Source organism: Nyctereutes procyonoides, unplaced genomic scaffold, assembly GCF_905146905.1.
Source record: "Nyctereutes procyonoides isolate TBG_1078 unplaced genomic scaffold, NYPRO_anot_genome, whole genome shotgun sequence".
NCBI lineage: Eukaryota > Metazoa > Chordata > Mammalia > Carnivora > Canidae > Nyctereutes > Nyctereutes procyonoides.
In genome coordinates this window covers 928345-947600 of record NW_026575031.1, presented here as the reverse complement: position 1 = coordinate 947600, position 19256 = coordinate 928345, and the positions used below count along the sequence as shown (strand labels likewise).

General features: G+C 45.2%; 1 protein-coding gene across 1 annotated transcript in view; it reads left to right on the top strand.

The window, feature by feature from the left end:
* The window catches only part of RYR3 (ryanodine receptor 3), a 507628-nt gene that overhangs the window by 270804 nt on the left and 217568 nt on the right, over positions 1-19256 (top strand). Inside the window, exons 13-18 of the mRNA XM_055316631.1 lie at positions 369-537; positions 2082-2217; positions 4686-4781; positions 6536-6654; positions 13800-13933; positions 15747-15988. Coding sequence (XP_055172606.1) covers positions 369-537; positions 2082-2217; positions 4686-4781; positions 6536-6654; positions 13800-13933; positions 15747-15988 — 896 coding nt within the window. The remainder of the gene's footprint in view (positions 1-368; positions 538-2081; positions 2218-4685; positions 4782-6535; positions 6655-13799; positions 13934-15746; positions 15989-19256) is intronic.

Here is a 19256-nt window from a genome sequence, read left to right as displayed (position 1 = left end):
GACTTGATCCCAGGACCCCAGGGTCACGCCTTGAGCCGAAGGTAGATGCTCCCCCACTGAGCCACCCAAGTGTCTCATGTTAATAAGTTTATTATTTTAAAAAGTGCTCTTATTTAAAAAATGAAAAAGTACGGCAGACAGCCAGGGGTCATTTCTCTTTGTGAAATGTCTTTAAAATCGAATCCAACATTTCTTTCTGTGGCTCTGTTGGCTGGCAGACATCAGTGTGTGGTCAGTCACTCAACGAGTGCTGCAGGAAGCAGTGACTGTGCCCGGTGTGGGGCAGGTAGGAACCCGGATCTGGTGGGTGCTTGTCGGGGTCCCTGCCAAAGGCCCAGGTCTGATCCGTGTCTGTCTTGTGTTTTCAGTGGAAACAATCGCACAGCTGCCCCCATCGCTCTGCCCATAGAAGAGGTCCTGCAGACCTTACAGGACTTGATTGCCTACTTTCAGCCCCCAGAGGAGGAGATGCGGCATGAAGACAAGCAGAACAAGCTCCGCTCACTCAAGAACAGACAGAACCTTTTTAAGGAAGAAGTAAGTCTAAAATATCAAAAATTGAGATTCTCTCTGTGAGAGGATCAATAGATAAATTCCCAGAGCTAAAATATCCCTATGATTACAAGTCAGCTTTGTCTCCTGCATGTGCATATTTACAAAAGAACAAGGAAGAAAGGAAGCTGGGAAGGAAAGGATTATTTGGAAGCTGACCATCCTTGTCCAGCACATGTGGTCACACTACCAGGATACACTGGCACTCTAACCAAACTGCATTTGAAAGCATCACTGCCACGGTGTGCCTGTAGGTCCCAAATCTATTCTCAGTAAATCTCAACAATTAAAGCATGGCTTTGGCTGTGATTCCCAAATTTTACAAGATGTTAGAACTACCTAGGAAACCTGTTTGAAAAATATAAATGCTCAGGTTCTACCATATCAGAAATCACTAAAGACCTTAGTTTTGAAAGATAACAAAGCCAGGTCTTGCTTAAAACCTGAGCGTCTGCGTCACTAGAGGTGAAATCTGAATGCAAGGAAGAACTAACCTGGGACTCTGGAGGCCTGGGCTTAAGTTCTTTTTTTTTTTTTTTTAATTTTTTTTTTTTTTATTTATGATAGTCACAGAGAGAGAGAGAGAGAGAGAGAGGCAGAGGGAGAAGCAGGCTCCATGCACCGGGAGCCCGACCTGGGACTCGATCCCGGGTCTCCAGGATCACGCCCTGAGCCAAAGGCAGGCGCCAAACCGCTGCGCCACCCAGGGATCCCTGGGCTTAAGTTCTGACTCTATCTCTGGCTCGGTGTGATCTTAGAAACGTCACATACCTTCTTTGAACTCAGACATGATGATTTGGCAGTAACAGGCCATGGTCACAGTCCTGCAGTGTCCCCATTCCTGGGACAGGGCTTGTCCCATGGGCGTTTCCCAAGTTAGTGGCATGTAGACCTGTCCCTGCTCCATCTCCTGACCATGCAGACTGACTCTGGGGACATTATGCCTGGAAGGCTACTGAAACTACATCCCCTTAAGAACAGCTAGACACAGGTGTTTTCTCTGGGAGGCATAGTATTGTAATTTAGAAGAAAAGCAGTTAAGACCCACTTTGGTTTTATTGCCTTTAAATCCTACCCTTTTGACAGGGGAGAGGGAGGGCAAAGGCATGGTTGTCTTGTGCATCCGAATGAAATGTCTTGAACTAACTTGAGATTTAACAGTAAAATAGGGACTGTATCAAGGGCAGTTTCTGGGTGAGTCAGAATCCTGTCACACCAGACACAGAGGAAGCTTTTGTGAGACTCATTCATGCTCCCTCTTCTGATAACGTCCTTCGAGTGAATCAGACACATGGGGGCACACCCACTATCCCACCCCGCACTCAATGGATGCTCCTTAATGTCTCTGGGGCATAAGAATATATATTTGTTTTGAAGAAGAAAAGCAAAACCCAAACTGGCACTGGGAAGATCTGTTTGCACATTAGCATGATCAGCTTTAAAAAGTGACTGACGGAGAGGGGAAAGGATAAAAGGATCCTGCTTTCTTCTTCCGGAGCTCTCACTTTTTCCCCAACTCTCCTTCACAGGGAATGTTGGCCCTTGTGTTAAACTGCATCGATCGCTTGAATATCTATAACAGCGTAGCACACTTTGCGGGGATTGCAAGGGAGGAGAGTGGCACGGCTTGGAAAGAGATCCTGAACCTTCTGTACAAACTGCTGGGTAAGTACACACGCAGCCTCTCCCTAGGAAGATTTCCAAGGGGGTGGGGGTCTCAACAGGATGGCTGATGGTCATCCAGCCTCCCTCCTTGGAAGCCTTTTGTTGACCTTTTGGGTCTCACGCAGCCACTTATTCTGTTAGCCAGCAACTCATTATGCTTTCCACACTTCAGGCAAGAAGGCAGTGGTGTGTGGACGCAGGTGGTGATCCATTTTGCTAAAACTACCCATAAAACCCTCAACAGTCACTTACTCTCTCTGAGCTTTGTTCCCTCTTCTTTATTTTTTATTTTTTTTAAGATTTTATTATTTATTTATTCATAGAGATGCAGAGAGAGAGAGAGGCAGAGACACAGGCAGAGGGAGAAGAAGGCTCCATGCAGAGAGCCTGACATGGGACTCGATCCAGGGTCTCCAGATCACGCCCTGGGCTGCAGGCAGTGCTAAACCACTGCACCACTGGGGCTGCCCTGTTCCCTCTTCTTTAAAACAAGGGCACAAGACTAGAATGTGTTTGCAGGGCCATCCATGTTTAGACTGGGACACCTGCCCGTGAAGGTGGTCACTGTTTTCAGCTCTGCGACTTTCACTGACCACTTATTGGGTGGTCGTGGTTCCTACTGGAGTGGCCTGCTCGTTATTTCATTTTGGTGGGGGGTGGGGAGATAAAGGCAGGGAGTCAGGAAGGTCCGGCACCCAGCCTTTCTTCTCACAATGCAGAGTGGGGGGTGATGTCTCGGGGCCTGCCGTAACCAGCACCACCACACTGGCCCCCACCACCAAGCTGTGAGAGGAAGGCCTCAGAAGGTGGTGTTGGCCTGTGTGAAAATGTGGCCACTGGTGGTTGCCCAGATGTGTTGATGAAACAGCATTTTGGGGTTTTGCTTTGAAGTATATGTCACATTAGAGCAACTCCATAGAAAGTTGAGTGGGCCAGACAGGAGCCAGGGATGGCAGATTGGACCCATTCTCGATGTCAGGGGTCATGTGGATTGCACCATTCTGTATGACCTTGTAAAATCCCTTTCAATTCTAATACTTTTTAATGGTAGGACTCAAAGTCAGCAGGAATTTTTACAATAGTTGTCAATAGTTACTGAGCTTTTTGTGCCAAACAGTGGAAAATCTCCTTTTGATCCGCAGAAGAACACTTTGAGGTATAGATGCTGCTACCCATGTAGTCCTAAATCAGAAGAAACTGATGCTCAGAAATGTCATAACCTACCTAAGGCCACACATGTAGTAAATGCTGGAACTGTAGTGTAAGGCCCATGGATCCCCTGCACCCTGTGCTTAACCTTTTTGCTGCAGCTGACCTGGAAATTGGATGGAATTCCACCTTCCTCTAAAGTCCTTTTCCTATCCAGATATCTTTCAAGCATCCATAAAACCCATCTTTGAAAACCAGCAGCATGACGAGAAGCTTGGGGCCACTTTATGTGGATTTGTTGCAGAGGCCGGGCCTGTGGAGGAAAGGTTGCTTGTTCGAGCTCGGTGAAAACCTGAGAGCATATTCCATCCCTCCCTTAGCAATGTTGTCTCCCAGTGGGTCTCAAACAGGAGCAGGCATCAGAATCATCAGGAGGGGGGATCCCTGGGTGGCGCAGCGGTTTGGCGCCTGCCTTTGGCCCAGGGCGCGATCCTGGAGACCCGGGATCGAATCCCACGTCGGGCTCCCGGTGCATGGAGCCTGCTTCTCTCTCTGCCTGTGTTTCTGCCTCTCTCTCTCTCTCTCTCTCTCTCTCTCTCTCTGTGTGTGTGTGTGTGTGACTATCATAAATAAATTTAAAAAATTTAAAAAAAAAAAGAATCATCAGGAGGGCTGGTTAAAACAGCAATGCTGGGTCCCATCCCCACAGTTTCTGATTCTGGGACAAGGCCAGAGAATTTGCATTTCTAACAAGGTCTCAGGTGACACATTCCAGTCCTGGAACCACACTTTGGGAACCACTGTCATCTGCTGATATGTTTTGGGTATTTTAGAGGTTCACATTTCCTTATTATCTGCCTGTTAGTTGAACCAAACTTTCCAGCTGTTTTCACTGGGATGCATCCCTTAAGCCCTGAAAAATAGCAAATCTCTATGTAGGTTTGAGAAAACAGTGTAAAGAATGGAATTCTTAAACCAGCAACTAGAGATTTTTCTTGCCTATCGCTATGTGAAATAGTTTTGAGTTTGTGTGCCTGTTGTCTCTTTCGCCTACTTCATAGAGGCAGGGCATCTGCTGCCCTGTTACCACCACGTAGGCAGCTGTTTGGTACATGGTTTCTTTGGACTATTTGAGTGAATGGTAGATTTTTATTCTTCCAGATTTAGAAATGATGGTATCAAAGGGCTTGGAAGGGGAAGGTTGTTACACTCAGTTCCTTTTAGTTGCGAAACAGGCACAGTATGTGACAGCTTCCCAAGGTCTTATGCCCATCCTCATGTCCTGTAACCTACATGTTCAATCGTGTCCTTCTTTGCAGCTGCTCTCATTCGTGGAAACAGAAACAACTGCGCCCAGTTCTCTAATAACCTTGATTGGCTCATCAGCAAATTGGACAGACTAGAATCTTCCTCAGGTAAGCATTGACCGGAAACAACTGCAGAAGGTAAAGGGTTTTTTTCTTTCTATTAAAGAAGGGAAGGAGGGAAGAAGGGAGGAAAGAAGTAGTTGAATCTTCAAATAATTCTTTTTTCCATGGAGTTGTAAACAACCCTCAAATAATGACCCCAACAAGAAGAGGTCCTGAATCTTCCTGGCACCGCTATGGCTTTTTTTTTTTAACAACGCTCACCCAGACTTCGATGATTTCCTTTTCTGTTTCACTTTTCACTTTTGTGTGTTCATCCCCATGTCCTGGGTCCTCTAATTACTTCCCCCCACCCAGGATCCTGGTCTCCTACCTGCTCTCTACTCTTTTTCTCTGGGTTTCTAAATTCTCTCTGGACATGCTTCTCCTGACTGTTTTGGTTAGAAGCAGAATGAAGGGTGACCATTGGATAGGAGGATGTGCTGGTCCTCCTGCCCCACCTCAATCACCCTTGACATCATATCTATAACCCTTCTTGATGACTCACAGGGAATTTGAGCCAGACAGTGATTATCACAGGTAAGTGGCTACAGGGAGGCTCGGCAGTTGTCTTCCTCAGAGATGAGTGAGCGTGACAGATGCAGGCTCCTCTCTGGGATGCTTGAAAGGTTTGATGCTTTTTTCATTGTGTAGAGATGGCTGGAGCTTGGACAGGCAGACCAAAGGAAGGCTCTCTGAAGGACCATCCACCTATACATGTGTCTTCCCAAGCCTCTGCTTTCTTCAGGCCTGTGGGCCAGATTACAACTCATAGTAATATATAAAAGCCTCAAGAAACACAGAATCAAGGAGAATTTTCTCGATAAAACCAATAAAGATATTGGCCAACTGCTTCCCTTCTATTTGCATCATAGTGTGTTATCCTTTAGGTGCCGGCTACAGGGGCACCAGCTAGTTTTTCTTAAGCCTTCACTTAATACAGAAAACCATGCAGCATGCTGAGAGAAGGGGCAAAGACAGTCTTTATTTAGTGAGTGTATAGTTTGCTTGATACACAAATGCATCTAAAATGGGAATAATTTCTGGGATGGTTCCTAGAAAAATTCTTATTCGAGGAACATTCCAAATATTTTCTAAATTTCTCAAAGGACTGTTAGAATTTGTAGTAAACTGGGCATCTGCTTTTTTCTGTATTTTTAATTTAAGTATTGCTTGGCCTGACAAAATTAAGAATTCCATTTTATAGCTGCTTCTCTATACTTTTTTCTTTTTTTAATTGAAGTATAACTGACGTACAGTATTATATTAGTTTCAGGTGTACAGCATAGCAAGTCAACAATTCCAGACATTCTTCTGTGCTCATCAAGAGAAGTGTACCTCCCCATCCCCTTATCCCCCACCAACCTCCCCATCCGCATCCCCCCTCTTTTTTTCTTTGTTTTGTTTCTTCCATTTCACAGAGGAGTGAAATCATATGGTGTTTGTTTTTCTCTGAATTATTTCATTTGCTGTGTATCTATATTTTGACATCAAAAAATCCATGTCTGTCCAGGAAGGCAGGAGGTGTGGTCTGTGCTAATAAAACTCCCCTCTATGTTACAGACGAGTTAGGCCCAGAGGCTCCTGAAGTCTACCAGAGATGGCTGCAGTCTCTCTTCTGGCCAGAAATATTTAATAGATTCAAAGAATTGATAATATTCTGTCCCGTCAGGATGGTCTTTTCACTCATAACTTAGGTTTCTAAATTATGGTCAATTCTGCAGGTTATTTCATAGCAGGTGATTTTTGTGACACTCATGCAGGTATTTTGGAAGTTTTGCACTGCATCTTGATTGAAAGCCCAGAAGCCTTAAATCTGATAGCAGAGGGCCACATCAAGTCCATCATCTCCCTGTTGGATAAGCATGGGCGGAATCACAAGGTGGGTGTCAGAAGAACCCAAATAGTCATGGGCTTGACCTGGCTTTTCCCTCCCCACTGCTTCATAACCAGTGTGTGTTGCTGAGACCATGTTGACTGGTTGCTTTCTTGGCTTTGATTTGAGAGGGTAGAAAAAATCTTTGGGAAACTGAGGCTCTGAAAGACCCTAAGCCAGACTGTCACACTGGGTCTTGTGTGTTTTCTATTTCCTCCAGCTTCCCAACCCAGCTCATTGTCTTCAGCCTTCAGCATGTAGCCGCCAGGAGGGGTCAAGGCCCAGGGAAATGACGGGGGAGCGTGGAGGGTAGTGGGCACTGGGCTGGGGTCTGGCCGAGGCCAATGGCAATGTCCACTGACTTCCACCCTCGTGTCCAGGAACTCAGTAGTGAACCACTAATATCAAGCAGTATAAAGAAGATACACAAATACCAGATAAAAATAGCATAGAAACCTTGGCAACTGGCCTGTTATTAAATGAAATCAGATTTACCCTGAGAGAAACCAAGTGAAATAAGTGACTCTGCATGAGCAAGCACGAGGCCTGACACTGCCAGTCCTTTTCTTTGACCCCAAACAGCTATGTGATGTGGGCCTCAGTTATATTGTCTGCACAATGGAGATAATGCCACTTCATTTACTAAGGCGGAAAGCACTATCGATTTTTTGAGGCACCTTAGAGTTCTGCATCTCTAATTTTGTGGAATTCTGTGCCTAAGACAGAACAATCTGTGGGGAAAGTCTATTAAAGTACGGTTTTTCCTGACCCTCCAGCATGTGCCTGGCAGATGGGGGGCTACTGCACTGAATGATCAGTGAAAAGGGGGGTACTCTAAGGCTGAGGGGAGTGTGTTTCAAGAGCAGATGAAGTGAGGGGCAGCAGCTGTGCTTGCACAGAGTGGAGAAGAGTCCACCTGGTCAATGGCCCTATCATTGGGGGGGACTGCTCATTTGAGACACATCTCAGTGGGTCCAGGAGAACAAGCCTCTGCAGTGTTGCTTAGGTGTGTCTTCCTTAGGAAGCAGAAAAGCCATAGTCCTTAGCATCTGTGAAGTTGCTTGGCAAGGAATGGAAAGAAATATATGCAGGGCCTGTGACTGCTTTCCCAAAGGTGGTGAATCAAAAGGCATGGGGCTCGGCGTCAGGCCAGCGTGAGCACCAACATGTTCTCTCCTGTCTGCGAAAATCAATTAAGAGTAACTGATAAGCACCCAAGTACCACGGGGTCTGAGCCATGAGCTACATGCAGATGTCAGGAGGAGCTCTCTGACCATAGAAAAGCTACTCTTGTCTCATCTCCTGGGTCTGCTTTATGATCATACCACAGATCACACTGGGTGGGTGACCAGCTTTGTCATGGCTTCTTTCAGCCAGAAGCAGCAAAGCATTTAATGGGTGTCACTCAGTGGCAAGCTGATTGCTGCTCTGCCTCTTCCAGAGCTGGGAAATCTGAGGCTGACTGAGTGAGGGACTTTGTGACAAATCAGTACCTGGTCTGACACGTTACCTGAGTGGACGAGCAGAGCAGTCTTTAGTCTTCTAGAGCAAGGCCCTGTCTGAGAGATTCTGGCAATGTTGTGAAAGTTCAGGCGAGATGTTCTCCATGCACAAACGCCTCAAGGGATGCCTGGATGGCTCAGCAGTGGAGCGTCTGCCTTCAGCTCAGGTTGTGACCCCGGGATCCCGGAATCAAGTCCCACATCAGGCTCCCTGCAAGAAGCCTGCTTCTCCCTCTGCCTGTGTTTCTGCCTTTCTCTCTGTGTCTTATGAATAAATTTAAATAAAACCTTTAGAAAAATAAATTTAAAAATAAAAATAAGAGCCTCCTCAAGGATATATCCCTTCTTTGCCTTTTGATAGATTTTTGAATGAAGGTTGTCTTGCCATGAATTCAGGCCTTCCCTTAGAAGTTACCTGAGTGGGTAACTTTTCTTTTCAAAGAGAGATCCGTGTCACCTCATCACCAAGGGCTATTTGTGGTAGCTTTGTAAACAAGGTGAAGGCCAGGCTTCTGTTGTAACGTTTTCTCTTTACGTGGAAAATCCCAGCGTAGTGTTCTGCTATCCTGGCTGCTCCTTTTTGTCAGTCCTGGGTTTTTGAGTGTCTCTGATCTTAGCTTTCCATGAAGACGGTGCCTGAGAATATATAGAATTTTAGACCCACCAGGCACCTCACGGCTCTTCATACAGTGGCAGCAATAATGATGACAATGACAATAGCTAACATTTATTTTGCATTTGACAGATGCCAGGTACCATCCTTCATGTTGACCTGCATGTTCCTTTGTTCTCTGTATGACCCCCTGAGGTAGCATTGTTATTTCCACCTGACAGGGGCAGAAGCAAATCTGGCACACGGGCCCTGTGATGTGAAGCCATTTGCCAGAGGCCACACAGCTAATTCATGACAGATTAGGACCAGACTTTGGTAGGTGTCCTACTCACCAAAGTTAAATGTTCTTTCCAGTGTTTCTCAGAACTGCAGTTGGTGAATATGTTCTTTGGGATCCACATGTTCTGTGAGAATATTTTTAATTGTGTGTTCTTATTCTTATAGTTCTCTAAATACAGAAGTGTGCCATGAAGAATTCATAATTAGAAGGCATTTTTATACAAGTCAGTGTTTCTGAGACTGGAGTGTGCAGGCCCCTATGGGTCCAATCCAGGGTCTTTGGGGTCGTGACATTTTTCTTTTCAAAAAGTTTGTACATCTCGTGGGTTTGAGGAACCCCTTTTTGTATAATTCCAACTCCAATCACAGATTGGGAACAAGGAGTGTATACAGTAGTGGCCATTATTGTGCATTCTCTTCACTAAGATTTTTCCCTTGTTATATGTCTGTCCCTGCCACGGAAAGCACTGCCACTCATCTAAAGCATGATCAAATTAAGGTCAGAAAGGTTGAGGGAGGGACACCTGGGTGGCTTCGTGGTTAAGAGTCTGCCTTTGGCTCAGGGCGTGACCCCGGAGTCCTGGGATGGAGTTCCACATCAGACTGCTTCTCCCTCTGTCTAGGTCTCTGCCTCTCTCTGCGTGTCTCTCATGTAAATAAGTAAAATCTTTTTAAAAGGGAAAGAACACAACCTCTGGAGTGAAACAGACAGGAATGGGTACGCCGATAACATGCCATCCCCTCAGTGTACCCTGCCCCTCAACCTCTTAATGACTTTGTCTTGCCCATACCTCCCTATCTCCTCACTTCTTAGTTTTTGAGGACCCATCAAAATTCTGTCTGTCCTTCAATACTTTGCTCAAATGCCACTCCTTCCAGTAAGCTTTTTCTGATTCCAGTTGAACATGGTCTCCTCGTTGCAAATCTTACACACGTAGCACACCGTTCCTCAGTGGTTCTGCTCTGCCTTTCACTACTGCTGTGTTTACACATAGATCTCCCTCACAGATTCTGAGTTCCTTCAGGGCAAGGACCAACTCATATTCCCCACAATGCCAAGCTCATATGTTACACATGGCAGGCATTTCATACAGGGTTGTGGAAGGTGTGATACATGAATAAAAGGAAGGAACCCAGAATCCGTTCCCATCTCACCTTGGCTGGAAGCTCACCCATGTGTACAGGTCTTGTCTTATCCAACAGATGGCTTATTGATGGTAAGAAACACACTATATTAGTAGCATTGATTTTTATTGTTTGGTAAAAAGAACGATTGTTGGACATTGTAAGTTACCTTCTAATTCTCCCACAGAGGAGGCATCTCATAATAAAAATAAAATATGCCCTTTTTACTTGCCCCCAAACCTCTCTTACTTCAGATCTCATCAATGTTGTCACAGATAAACTTTTTTTTATTCTTGTAAGGATTTGGAGCCACCTGTGAGAAAACTATATGGTAAAATAGTAACATCATTGGTCCTGAGAAAGTATAAATCAGAATTGAAGGTTTAGCCTGAGTTGGGGTGAGGATAGAACATAGGTAGGCAAACCATCAACCTCTTCACAATTGCTAAATCATCTCTGAGCTCCCAGGCAGCCAAGGCAATACAGAGGTGTTTCCAGCCACCCAGTGCACATTGACAGCAAGAAAAAAATATGTTCCTCAGGGGCTCCAAAATCCTCATTTTTCAAATATGGGACTTGATTTTTTAAAAATCACAAAGTACAGTTAGTGTTTTTGCAGCATTTACATACAGTAAGTGAATTTTAGCAGGGAGCTGTTTTTATAGATAAAAAAGCTGAAGGACAAAATGCAATAGCCAGGTGATGTTTCCATGGATATACAATAGGCATTTATTTTTAAAGGAAAATTCCCACATAAGCCTGTGTTTGGGGTAGAGCCTAGCAGAGACGAAAAAACTGAGAAGCTCTTGAATGAACTGTGGTGTCAGTAATGAAACTGATCACAACCAGAAGCAAGTGGCCTCCACTAGGTGAACCTAGGAAATCCTGAAGTTGAGCCAGCGTATAAATTAGAGAAGTCTGACTCCTAGACCAACAACCCCAAATTCTCATAGGGAAGATTTATTTTTGCTCACACCACAGCCCCAGACCCATCCATGGGAGGGCTCCAGTCTACACGGTTGTTCAAGAGATATGGGTTCCTTCCGTGGAGTGGCTCTAGCATCCTCTAGAGCAGAGCTTAGGGGAAGGCAATGTGCTTGCCCACTGTGTTCAAGTGAAAGCCCTCAGCTGGTGAGTCTGGCAGGGGTGGGGTGCAGGGGGCACTCCTAGGTGATGCCGGGGCTTCGGATCACACCTGTAGTAAGGAGACCCAGAGCTTTGTAATCTCTCCATGGGGCTCTACGTCCAGCTAGAAAGGGTGTGAGTACAAGAAAGACCAGGCTTAAAAGCAGGATAGGTCATGTCCCCTTACTTTCCAGTGCCCACAACTCAGTCACGTGACCCCACATAGCTGCAAAGTAGGCTAGGAAATGTAGTCTCTGTGGGCTCAGGACTAGAAGGAAATGGTGCTTGGTAGCTGCAAGCAGGACCTGCTGCAGCTGGCCCCCTGTCCCAGAGGTCGCTAAGGTTCCCCCCACCACTCCCAGCAGAGGTACAGATGATCTCTAGCCTCGATGCTTGTGCATCCCCTGTGGTACAACTCGCCTTGTCTACACTTCCTCCATCTTTAGGGGAACCCATTTAAACTTTACTAGAAAAAGAAGTTTGACCCAATCCCCCACCCTTTTACCCTAAGAAATGCCTTCCACAACGAAGCCTAAACAATGTCAGCCCTGTTGCTTTATGGCATCGTTTATTTATAGGTGAGACAGTGTTTGGCTGGTGCTTCTCACAGAGCCATTTTTCTCCTTGCTGTTCAGTGGTGTGGGGGATGAAGCTTTGCTCTCCGCCCAGTGTGACAGCCAGGCTCCCACAGCCTTCACTCCAAGGCAGGATGGATGAAAATATGTGATAGGCTGGATGATAAGTATTTAATTTCCTGGCCATCTATGGCTCTTTTCTTAGAATGAGAAATTATCCTCTGGATTTCCAGTTCCATGGTCAATATGTTTTGCTGAGTGGCAGCGTGAGAGTTCTCCGTTAAACCACCTTTGGGATTCTTTCCTGATTGTCCCACAAATGCGCTTTGTATATATCTGGAACAGAACTGACATCCAGGGAGTCAGGTAGAAAATTGGTTTGTAGTAATTACAGACACTAATGCCAACAACCTGAGGCCATCCAACCTCACTAAGCGCTGAGTCTTCGTGGCCACTTTGAAAGACTGGCATGCAACAGCCAAGACCGAGCCTGTCATGTTCCTCCCTGTAGTAGGAAGAGCGGTGCCCAGCCCAGCACAGTTTGCTCCGTCCGTACAGGAACACTGACTCGATGCAAGAGGATGCAGCACGAGGAGACAGGGTGGGCACAAGGCCAGGGGCTCTTCCCATTGCTGACATAGCTGGAAAACAGGCACAGAAGTGGCTTGGTAGTTGGTCTCTCACACACAGGGGCCACTTGGGCTCTCACAGGTCTGTCCTCACTCTAGGAGGGAGAAGTGGAACAGGTGGAAGGCGACTGAATACCGGTTTGCTGGAATAGAAGTGTATCTTGGTGAATTTTAATAACAACACAGCAGGAGACCCTAGAACTGAAATTTGCCCTGCTAAGCTCTCTACTGATCCACGTGAGGTTCCCAAGCCTGCTACATGACCTCGGCCAAAGGGGAACCTGAGTGCTATTACACAACAGACGTGCAACTGAGGAAATTTTAAAAGTCTAATTGACTTTATTAATTGATTCACAAATTGGGCAGCATCCCTTCTAGTAGTAGAGGGGAGGTCCCAGAGGCCACAGAAAAGGAAAGGTTTATAAAGGCAGAGAGGGAGTGTGTGGAAAAGGGTGATGGGCACTGAGGGGGCCATTTGACGGGATGAGCACTGGGTGTTATACTACATGTTGGCAAATCAAACTCCAATGGAAAAAAATGTATATATATAAAAGGAAAAGGGAATTAGCAAAGAATCCATTGTCTTAGGGAAGGTCCCCCCACTAAGGGAAACAGGAGGGCTCTGGCAGTGAATGTCCTGGTGCTGAGCAGACTTCCATGTTGACTAGTTAGAGCTACATTCATTAGGTTAGGTATTAAGTCTTGGCTTCTGACGGGACCTTAACCTAAGGGACGCCTTTGGGTTCTGTGGTTTTCTTTTCAACAGTGCCTTTTGTCCTTTCATGAAAAGCCGTATGAGCACGCCAACTGGTCTTAGCGCAGAGGACTCCCAAGGCTGGGTGGGAGCGCAGACTTAGGCTTGAAGCCAGTGAAGGACCTTCTAGCACTTGCCCCCACTGACGCACATCTCCAAGAGGCTGTCATGCCAGGATTTCATACAGATACCTTGCCTCAGCCTAGTCCCTGGGATATACAGCCTGTCTTTGGAGCTCATACTCCCACTAGTTTTAGCAGAACAAGGATCATAGATGACATGTGTAGTTTGGAGGAAAGGGGCTAAGATGAAGGCAGAGAGACTGGAAGGAATCCAGCTTCATTTTTCTAAGGCCCAGCAGGCTTCAGCATGGCTCACGGGTGCCTGGTTGGGGAGGCACGGCAGCCTTCACTCAGAATGGGTTCTCCCACTTGTCCCCAGGTGCCCTACTTCCCAAGACCTGCTTTCTCTATGTGCCTTGGCAGTCAGGTCCTGCCCACTGTGCCCTCCTGGTGGTCCTAAGGTTTGGTGGGCTGTATCCTGCTGCAGGTTCTGGATGTGCTGTGCTCCCTCTGTCTCTGCAATGGGGTCGCAGTCAGAGCCAACCAGAATCTGATTTGTGACAACTTGCTGCCCCGGAGAAACCTGCTCCTACAGACACGGCTGATTAATGATGTGACAAGGTAAGGCCCCAACCATCATTCTGAAACGCCAATCTTTTTTCCAGACAGGAAAGGAAGAGGGCCGACCTGACCTCCAGTGCTGCCCACCCATCATGTCTGTGGTGAAGTCAGCACATGAGAGGAGACTGGACAAACATGTACTTTTTAAGGGCCTTGTACTCCAACCCCTTCCACAGTTTGAAGGATTTGACCTGAAGGGTCTGCCATGTTTCATGTTATATCTTAATATGGATCTTATACCTTCTTTATAACATAGTCATTTTTATTTTAACATATCACCTATTTTTTTCTTAAAATCTTTTAATAGAATGGATGTCACATGTTGATGGCGTGATTTCTCAAATCCTCTGGCTTGTGGCCATTTTCCTGAGAGTTACCTGTGAAGGCCAGGCTGGAGAGCATGGGCTCACAGAGTCCTGGCCTGCTGGGAGTCATGTGAGCTCACTGAACTCGCATCAGGCAGGCCTGAGGTTCTTTAGCAATTTCCTACCTGGGCCTGTTCCCTAATCTACAAGGTGAGGAAAGAACTTCTCTGAAGTGTAAGGTAGACCTAAGCCATCCACATGGACTTCCTTTTGGTACCAGTCTGGTTTTCCCTTGCCCACCCAAAAGGGGTCACAGCCTTCACAGTGGACATCTGAGAATAGCATTCCAACCAGAAAAACTCTAAATGGTTTGTCCCGAGCTTTTAACCCTTGTGCTCGATACATTAAATCCTCCAGCCCTTAACAAAGTTGGCGAAGGGGGACTTCTGTTCCCCTCTCCCTTTTTTTTGCCATCTTAAGTCGAATTTTTTTTCAGCTCTATTTATTGAGGTATAATTGACAAAATTGTAGGATATTTAAAGTGTAAAATATGATTTAATATATATGTATATATTATAATACATATTCACAATATATATATCTATACATTGTGAAAGGATCTGCCCCATAAGTTCATTAACACATCCTTCACCTCACATATTTGCCTTTTTTGTGTACATGAGAGCATTTAAGTTCTACTCTCTTGGCAAATTTCAATTATGCAATAGTGTTATCAACTATAGTTACCATGTTACACAGTTGGTCCTCGGACCTTATGCATCTTATAGCTGAAAGTCTGTACTTTCTTACTAACCTCTCTTTATCCCACCCCCTCCTCAACCCTCAACAACCACTTTACTACTCTCTGTTTCTGGGAGTTTGATTTTTTTTTTTTTTTTTTTTTTAGTTTCACATGAAAGTAGTTCCATGCAGCATTTGTCCTTCTCTGGTTCCTTCCTTCCTTCCTTCCTTCCGTCCTTCTGTCCTTCCTTTCTCTCTCTCTCTTTTTCCCTCTCTTCCTCCCTTTCTTTTTTGTCTCCCTTATTTCTAACAGTGATTTATTAATGCTTTCAAGAGGTCATTCCTAGTAATGCTTAGGTGACAGAGTTGCTGGTGTGAGAATAGGGGTGCTTGGACCAACTCCCCAGAGATGGAACTTGAGTTATTTCTTCTACTTACAGAATGAAACAGGGGTCTGTAGTTATACAGCTCTGTGACATTTTCAGTGTCTTTTACCTATGCTTGACACTCAGCAAATGTTGGTTGCCTTGAATGGAATAAGGAGACATTCTATATATTTTTAAATAGAATTAATGTCCTGACACCTCCCAGTGAGAACTTGATCAAGTGTTAGAGGCTCTAAGCTTTTTCTACTTTAGAATACAAAAACCATAAACTTTCTCTTGCCTTCAGCTGACAGTGCATCCTGTGATCCTGTTCAACTTGCTCTTGGGTTTTCTCAGTGCTTGGGAGTCTGTAGATGCCACCTGTGTCATGTTTAATTTCAGCATTCGGCCCAACATCTTCCTGGGAGTTGCTGAGGGCTCTGCGCAGTACAAGAAGTGGTACTTCGAGCTAATCATCGACCAGGTGGACCCTTTCCTAACAGCTGAGCCCACACACCTGCGGGTGGGCTGGGCCTCTTCCTCAGGCTATGCTCCGTACCCTGGCGGAGGAGAAGGGTGGGGAGGCAATGGTGTTGGCGATGACCTGTACTCCTATGGCTTTGATGGACTTCACCTTTGGTCAGGTGAGTACCTTGCCAAGGCCTCGGCCCCTTTCCCCTTACTGAGGATGATCAAGGTTCGATTGTTCAAGCTGCCATGATCATTTTCTGTTGAAATGATACAGACGCAAGAGTCTCAACTAGTGAGATAGGTGGGAAGGACATCAGGCCTGAAAGGAGACTGTCCTGCTTTTAAACCATGACTCTGGTACTTCCAGCTGGGGGATCTAGTGTGGAGCATCTAACGGTTCTCAAGCTCAGTGTCTACAATCATTATTGCATGGATATTCAGGACTATATAGTCAAACAGGGAAAGAGACTCAACATTTATTTACTGGGCAGTGAGCTGCATACCTTTTGCACATTATTTTTCCTCATTTGTACGATGATCCCTTAATGTAGATAATACTGATCTCATATTACGTATGTGGAAACAGCACAAGATATTTAAGTGATGTATTCAACGTCACATTGAGAGGGATCTAGATCTGACTATACAAGTCCATCATCATGTCATTGCAGCATGTTGCTTCTTGATACGCTTTATAAAATGTCTGGACCTGTGCCCCACGCATTGTAAATGCCACTTAAAAAAAATTCAAAGCTTCATTTTTAAAAATACACTAATGCTTTTTCCCCATGCATGTCCATGGCCTATGCCTGGAGGAATGGCTTAGCTTCTGCCTGGATGAAAATGGAGGGACTAAGTTGTAGGCTTTCACTCAGAACCAGAGCCCTACCTGTTCTGTTGTCCACAGAGTGTCATATCTGTATCTTTTGCAAGACTGCAGTTGGAGTCATCGTGTCCCTTATAGAAATCTCTTATGTAAGCATGCCTCTTACATAAGAAACCATGACATATATTCTTCCCCAAACCCAGTATGAGGAAAAAATTTGTCTCAACTACACAAACCTATATATTTTCTTTTGTAACTAAGAAGTAGATAACCCATCACATTTTCCTTCATCCCTCAGCTGTCAGGTGAAAACCATCAACTTGGGTTCTGATTCTGTTTCTTGCAGTTGGTCTATATTTTCAGTTGCTCCATATTGGTTATTTAGAAAGTTTTTTTGTGTTGTTTTACGTTCAGTAAAAACATTTTAAAACTTTTGGGAATGGTGTCAACTTATTTATTTATATATTTATTTATCCTGGATCATTTGCGGGAAGAAGAAAAAAAATCTCTGTCCATGTTTTGTATGTCCTGGGGGACAGCATGGTGCAGACAAAAGCAGATACAAAATGGTAGGATGATGGGTTAGAATGAAGTAAAAGCTTTGTCTTGTTGATCTCTTATCCTCCCAACTTACCCTTTCTTGGTTCCATCTTTGTGGGGAATGGAGCCCTTCTTGGTTCATGGAGTCACTGTGTCTGGCTGTATGGTAGTGGTAGTAGACTGTAGTGTAGGTTATCAGCAGGTATGCGAAGGTTCTCAGAGTCTTTGGGGAAGTGATTTGAAAAGAAAGAGTTCTGGGATGCCTGGGTGGCTCAGCGGTTGAGCATCTGCCTTCAGCTCAGGTCATGATCCTGGGGTCCTGGGATCGAGTCCCATATTGGGCTCCTTGTGAGGAGCCTGCTTCTCCCTCTTTGTCTCTGCTTCTCTCTGTGTCTTTCATGAATAAATAAAATCTTAAAAAAAAAAAACAAAAAGAAAAGAGTTCTTAGGCTTGCACACATCTACATCTTCTGAGTTTGGTAGGGTCGAATCTGTGAGGGAGTGAGTGGGATTGAGAAAAATCATTCCCCTGCTGCCTGCTGAGTGCTGCTCATCTCCTGCCATCTTGTCACCATAACCCAAGCTACAATCCCAAGCTACACTTGAAGAGAACTCTGCCTGGGGATTGGTTAAGGAAATATGAAGGACACCTAGACTATGGGATGGAGCAGATTGGACCTTGTTTTAAAGAGAAACCATTCTCAAAGGAAAAATTTTACCCAGTCCTTCCCAGATTTTGTAGCACTGCATGGGACACCTAGTGGATCCCTTCACGAAATTTTGCATAATGAATACATCAGTGAGTCAGAAGACAGAGAACCCAGTGCATCCAGAGAAGACTACTGTTTGCATTTAAGAATCTGAATATCCATCTAGTTGTGTATCATTCCAGGAGTGGGCAGCACTCCTATCATCCCTCTTGTCTCTCCAGAAGACCAGGAAGCCGGAGGTGCCGAGCCCATACCAGTCATCACAAGCAGTAGCCCTTCTAATTGGTGATAGGGGAAAGGGGTTGGTGCTTAGTGCTTTAGATGCTGCTAGTGTCTCTCTGAACATTACCTGTACTTAGTAATATAATGCCGTATGAGTGCGTTCAAAGAATTTCAGCTCCTCTGTCCTCAGTGTCTGATGAGATGTGGAGAAACCATGTCTGCAAGACTTACACCTCTCGTGATCATTAAAGCACAAAGCTTCCTTGGGTCCGGCATCATTCTGAATTCCCCAGCCCACCCACGGGGAACATCTATTTGGTAGAAGGCACTGCAGGTAAATATGCCAACATGTGCTTCAGCTGAAGAAATAAGGTCTCTGCTAATGACTCCCACCAGGACAGCATTGAATTTCAGACTATCTCATGAAAGGATAATTGTGGGATGAAGAAATGAAATGGTGCTTTGGTGTCCTGCAGGAGGGAGTGGAGAGTGACGAGGGAGATTTACTGGGAACTCATCATGACAGTTTCTCTCCTTTTCCTTAAGATGTAAATGCCTAGTGCTGTTGACTTTAAACTTACCTGTATGTGGAAATTTAACTACTGCCTTGAACCGATCTTTAACGTACTTCTAAAAGTGCAATAGATATTGTCATCCTTGGAGGGAATTATAGTGCTACTATCACTTTGTCACTGGAAAGAGTCAAGAAGAAACAGCATGGCTTTGGAGCTGTGCCTGGGTTTGAACTCCCAGTTCTTCTGTTTCCTGACTTTTGACATTGAGCAAATTACTTAACCTCCAGAGACTTGGCTTCTTCAAATAAAATGAAGAGGAGGGCAGCCCTGGTAATGCAGCAGTTTAGTGCCACCTGCAGCCTGGGGTGTGATCCTGGAGACCCGGGATTGAGTCCCACATCAGGCTCCCTGCATGGAGCCTGCTTCTCCCTCTGCCTGTGTCTCTGCCTCTCTCTCTCTCTCTGTCTCTCTCTCTGTCTCTATGAATAAATAAATAAAAAATCTTAAAATGAAGAGGATACAGGCTCTTATGAAATTTATTTTTTTAAATTTTTATTTATTTATGATAATCACACAGAGAAAGAGGGAGAGACAGAGACACAGGCAGAGGAAGAAGCAGGCCTCATGC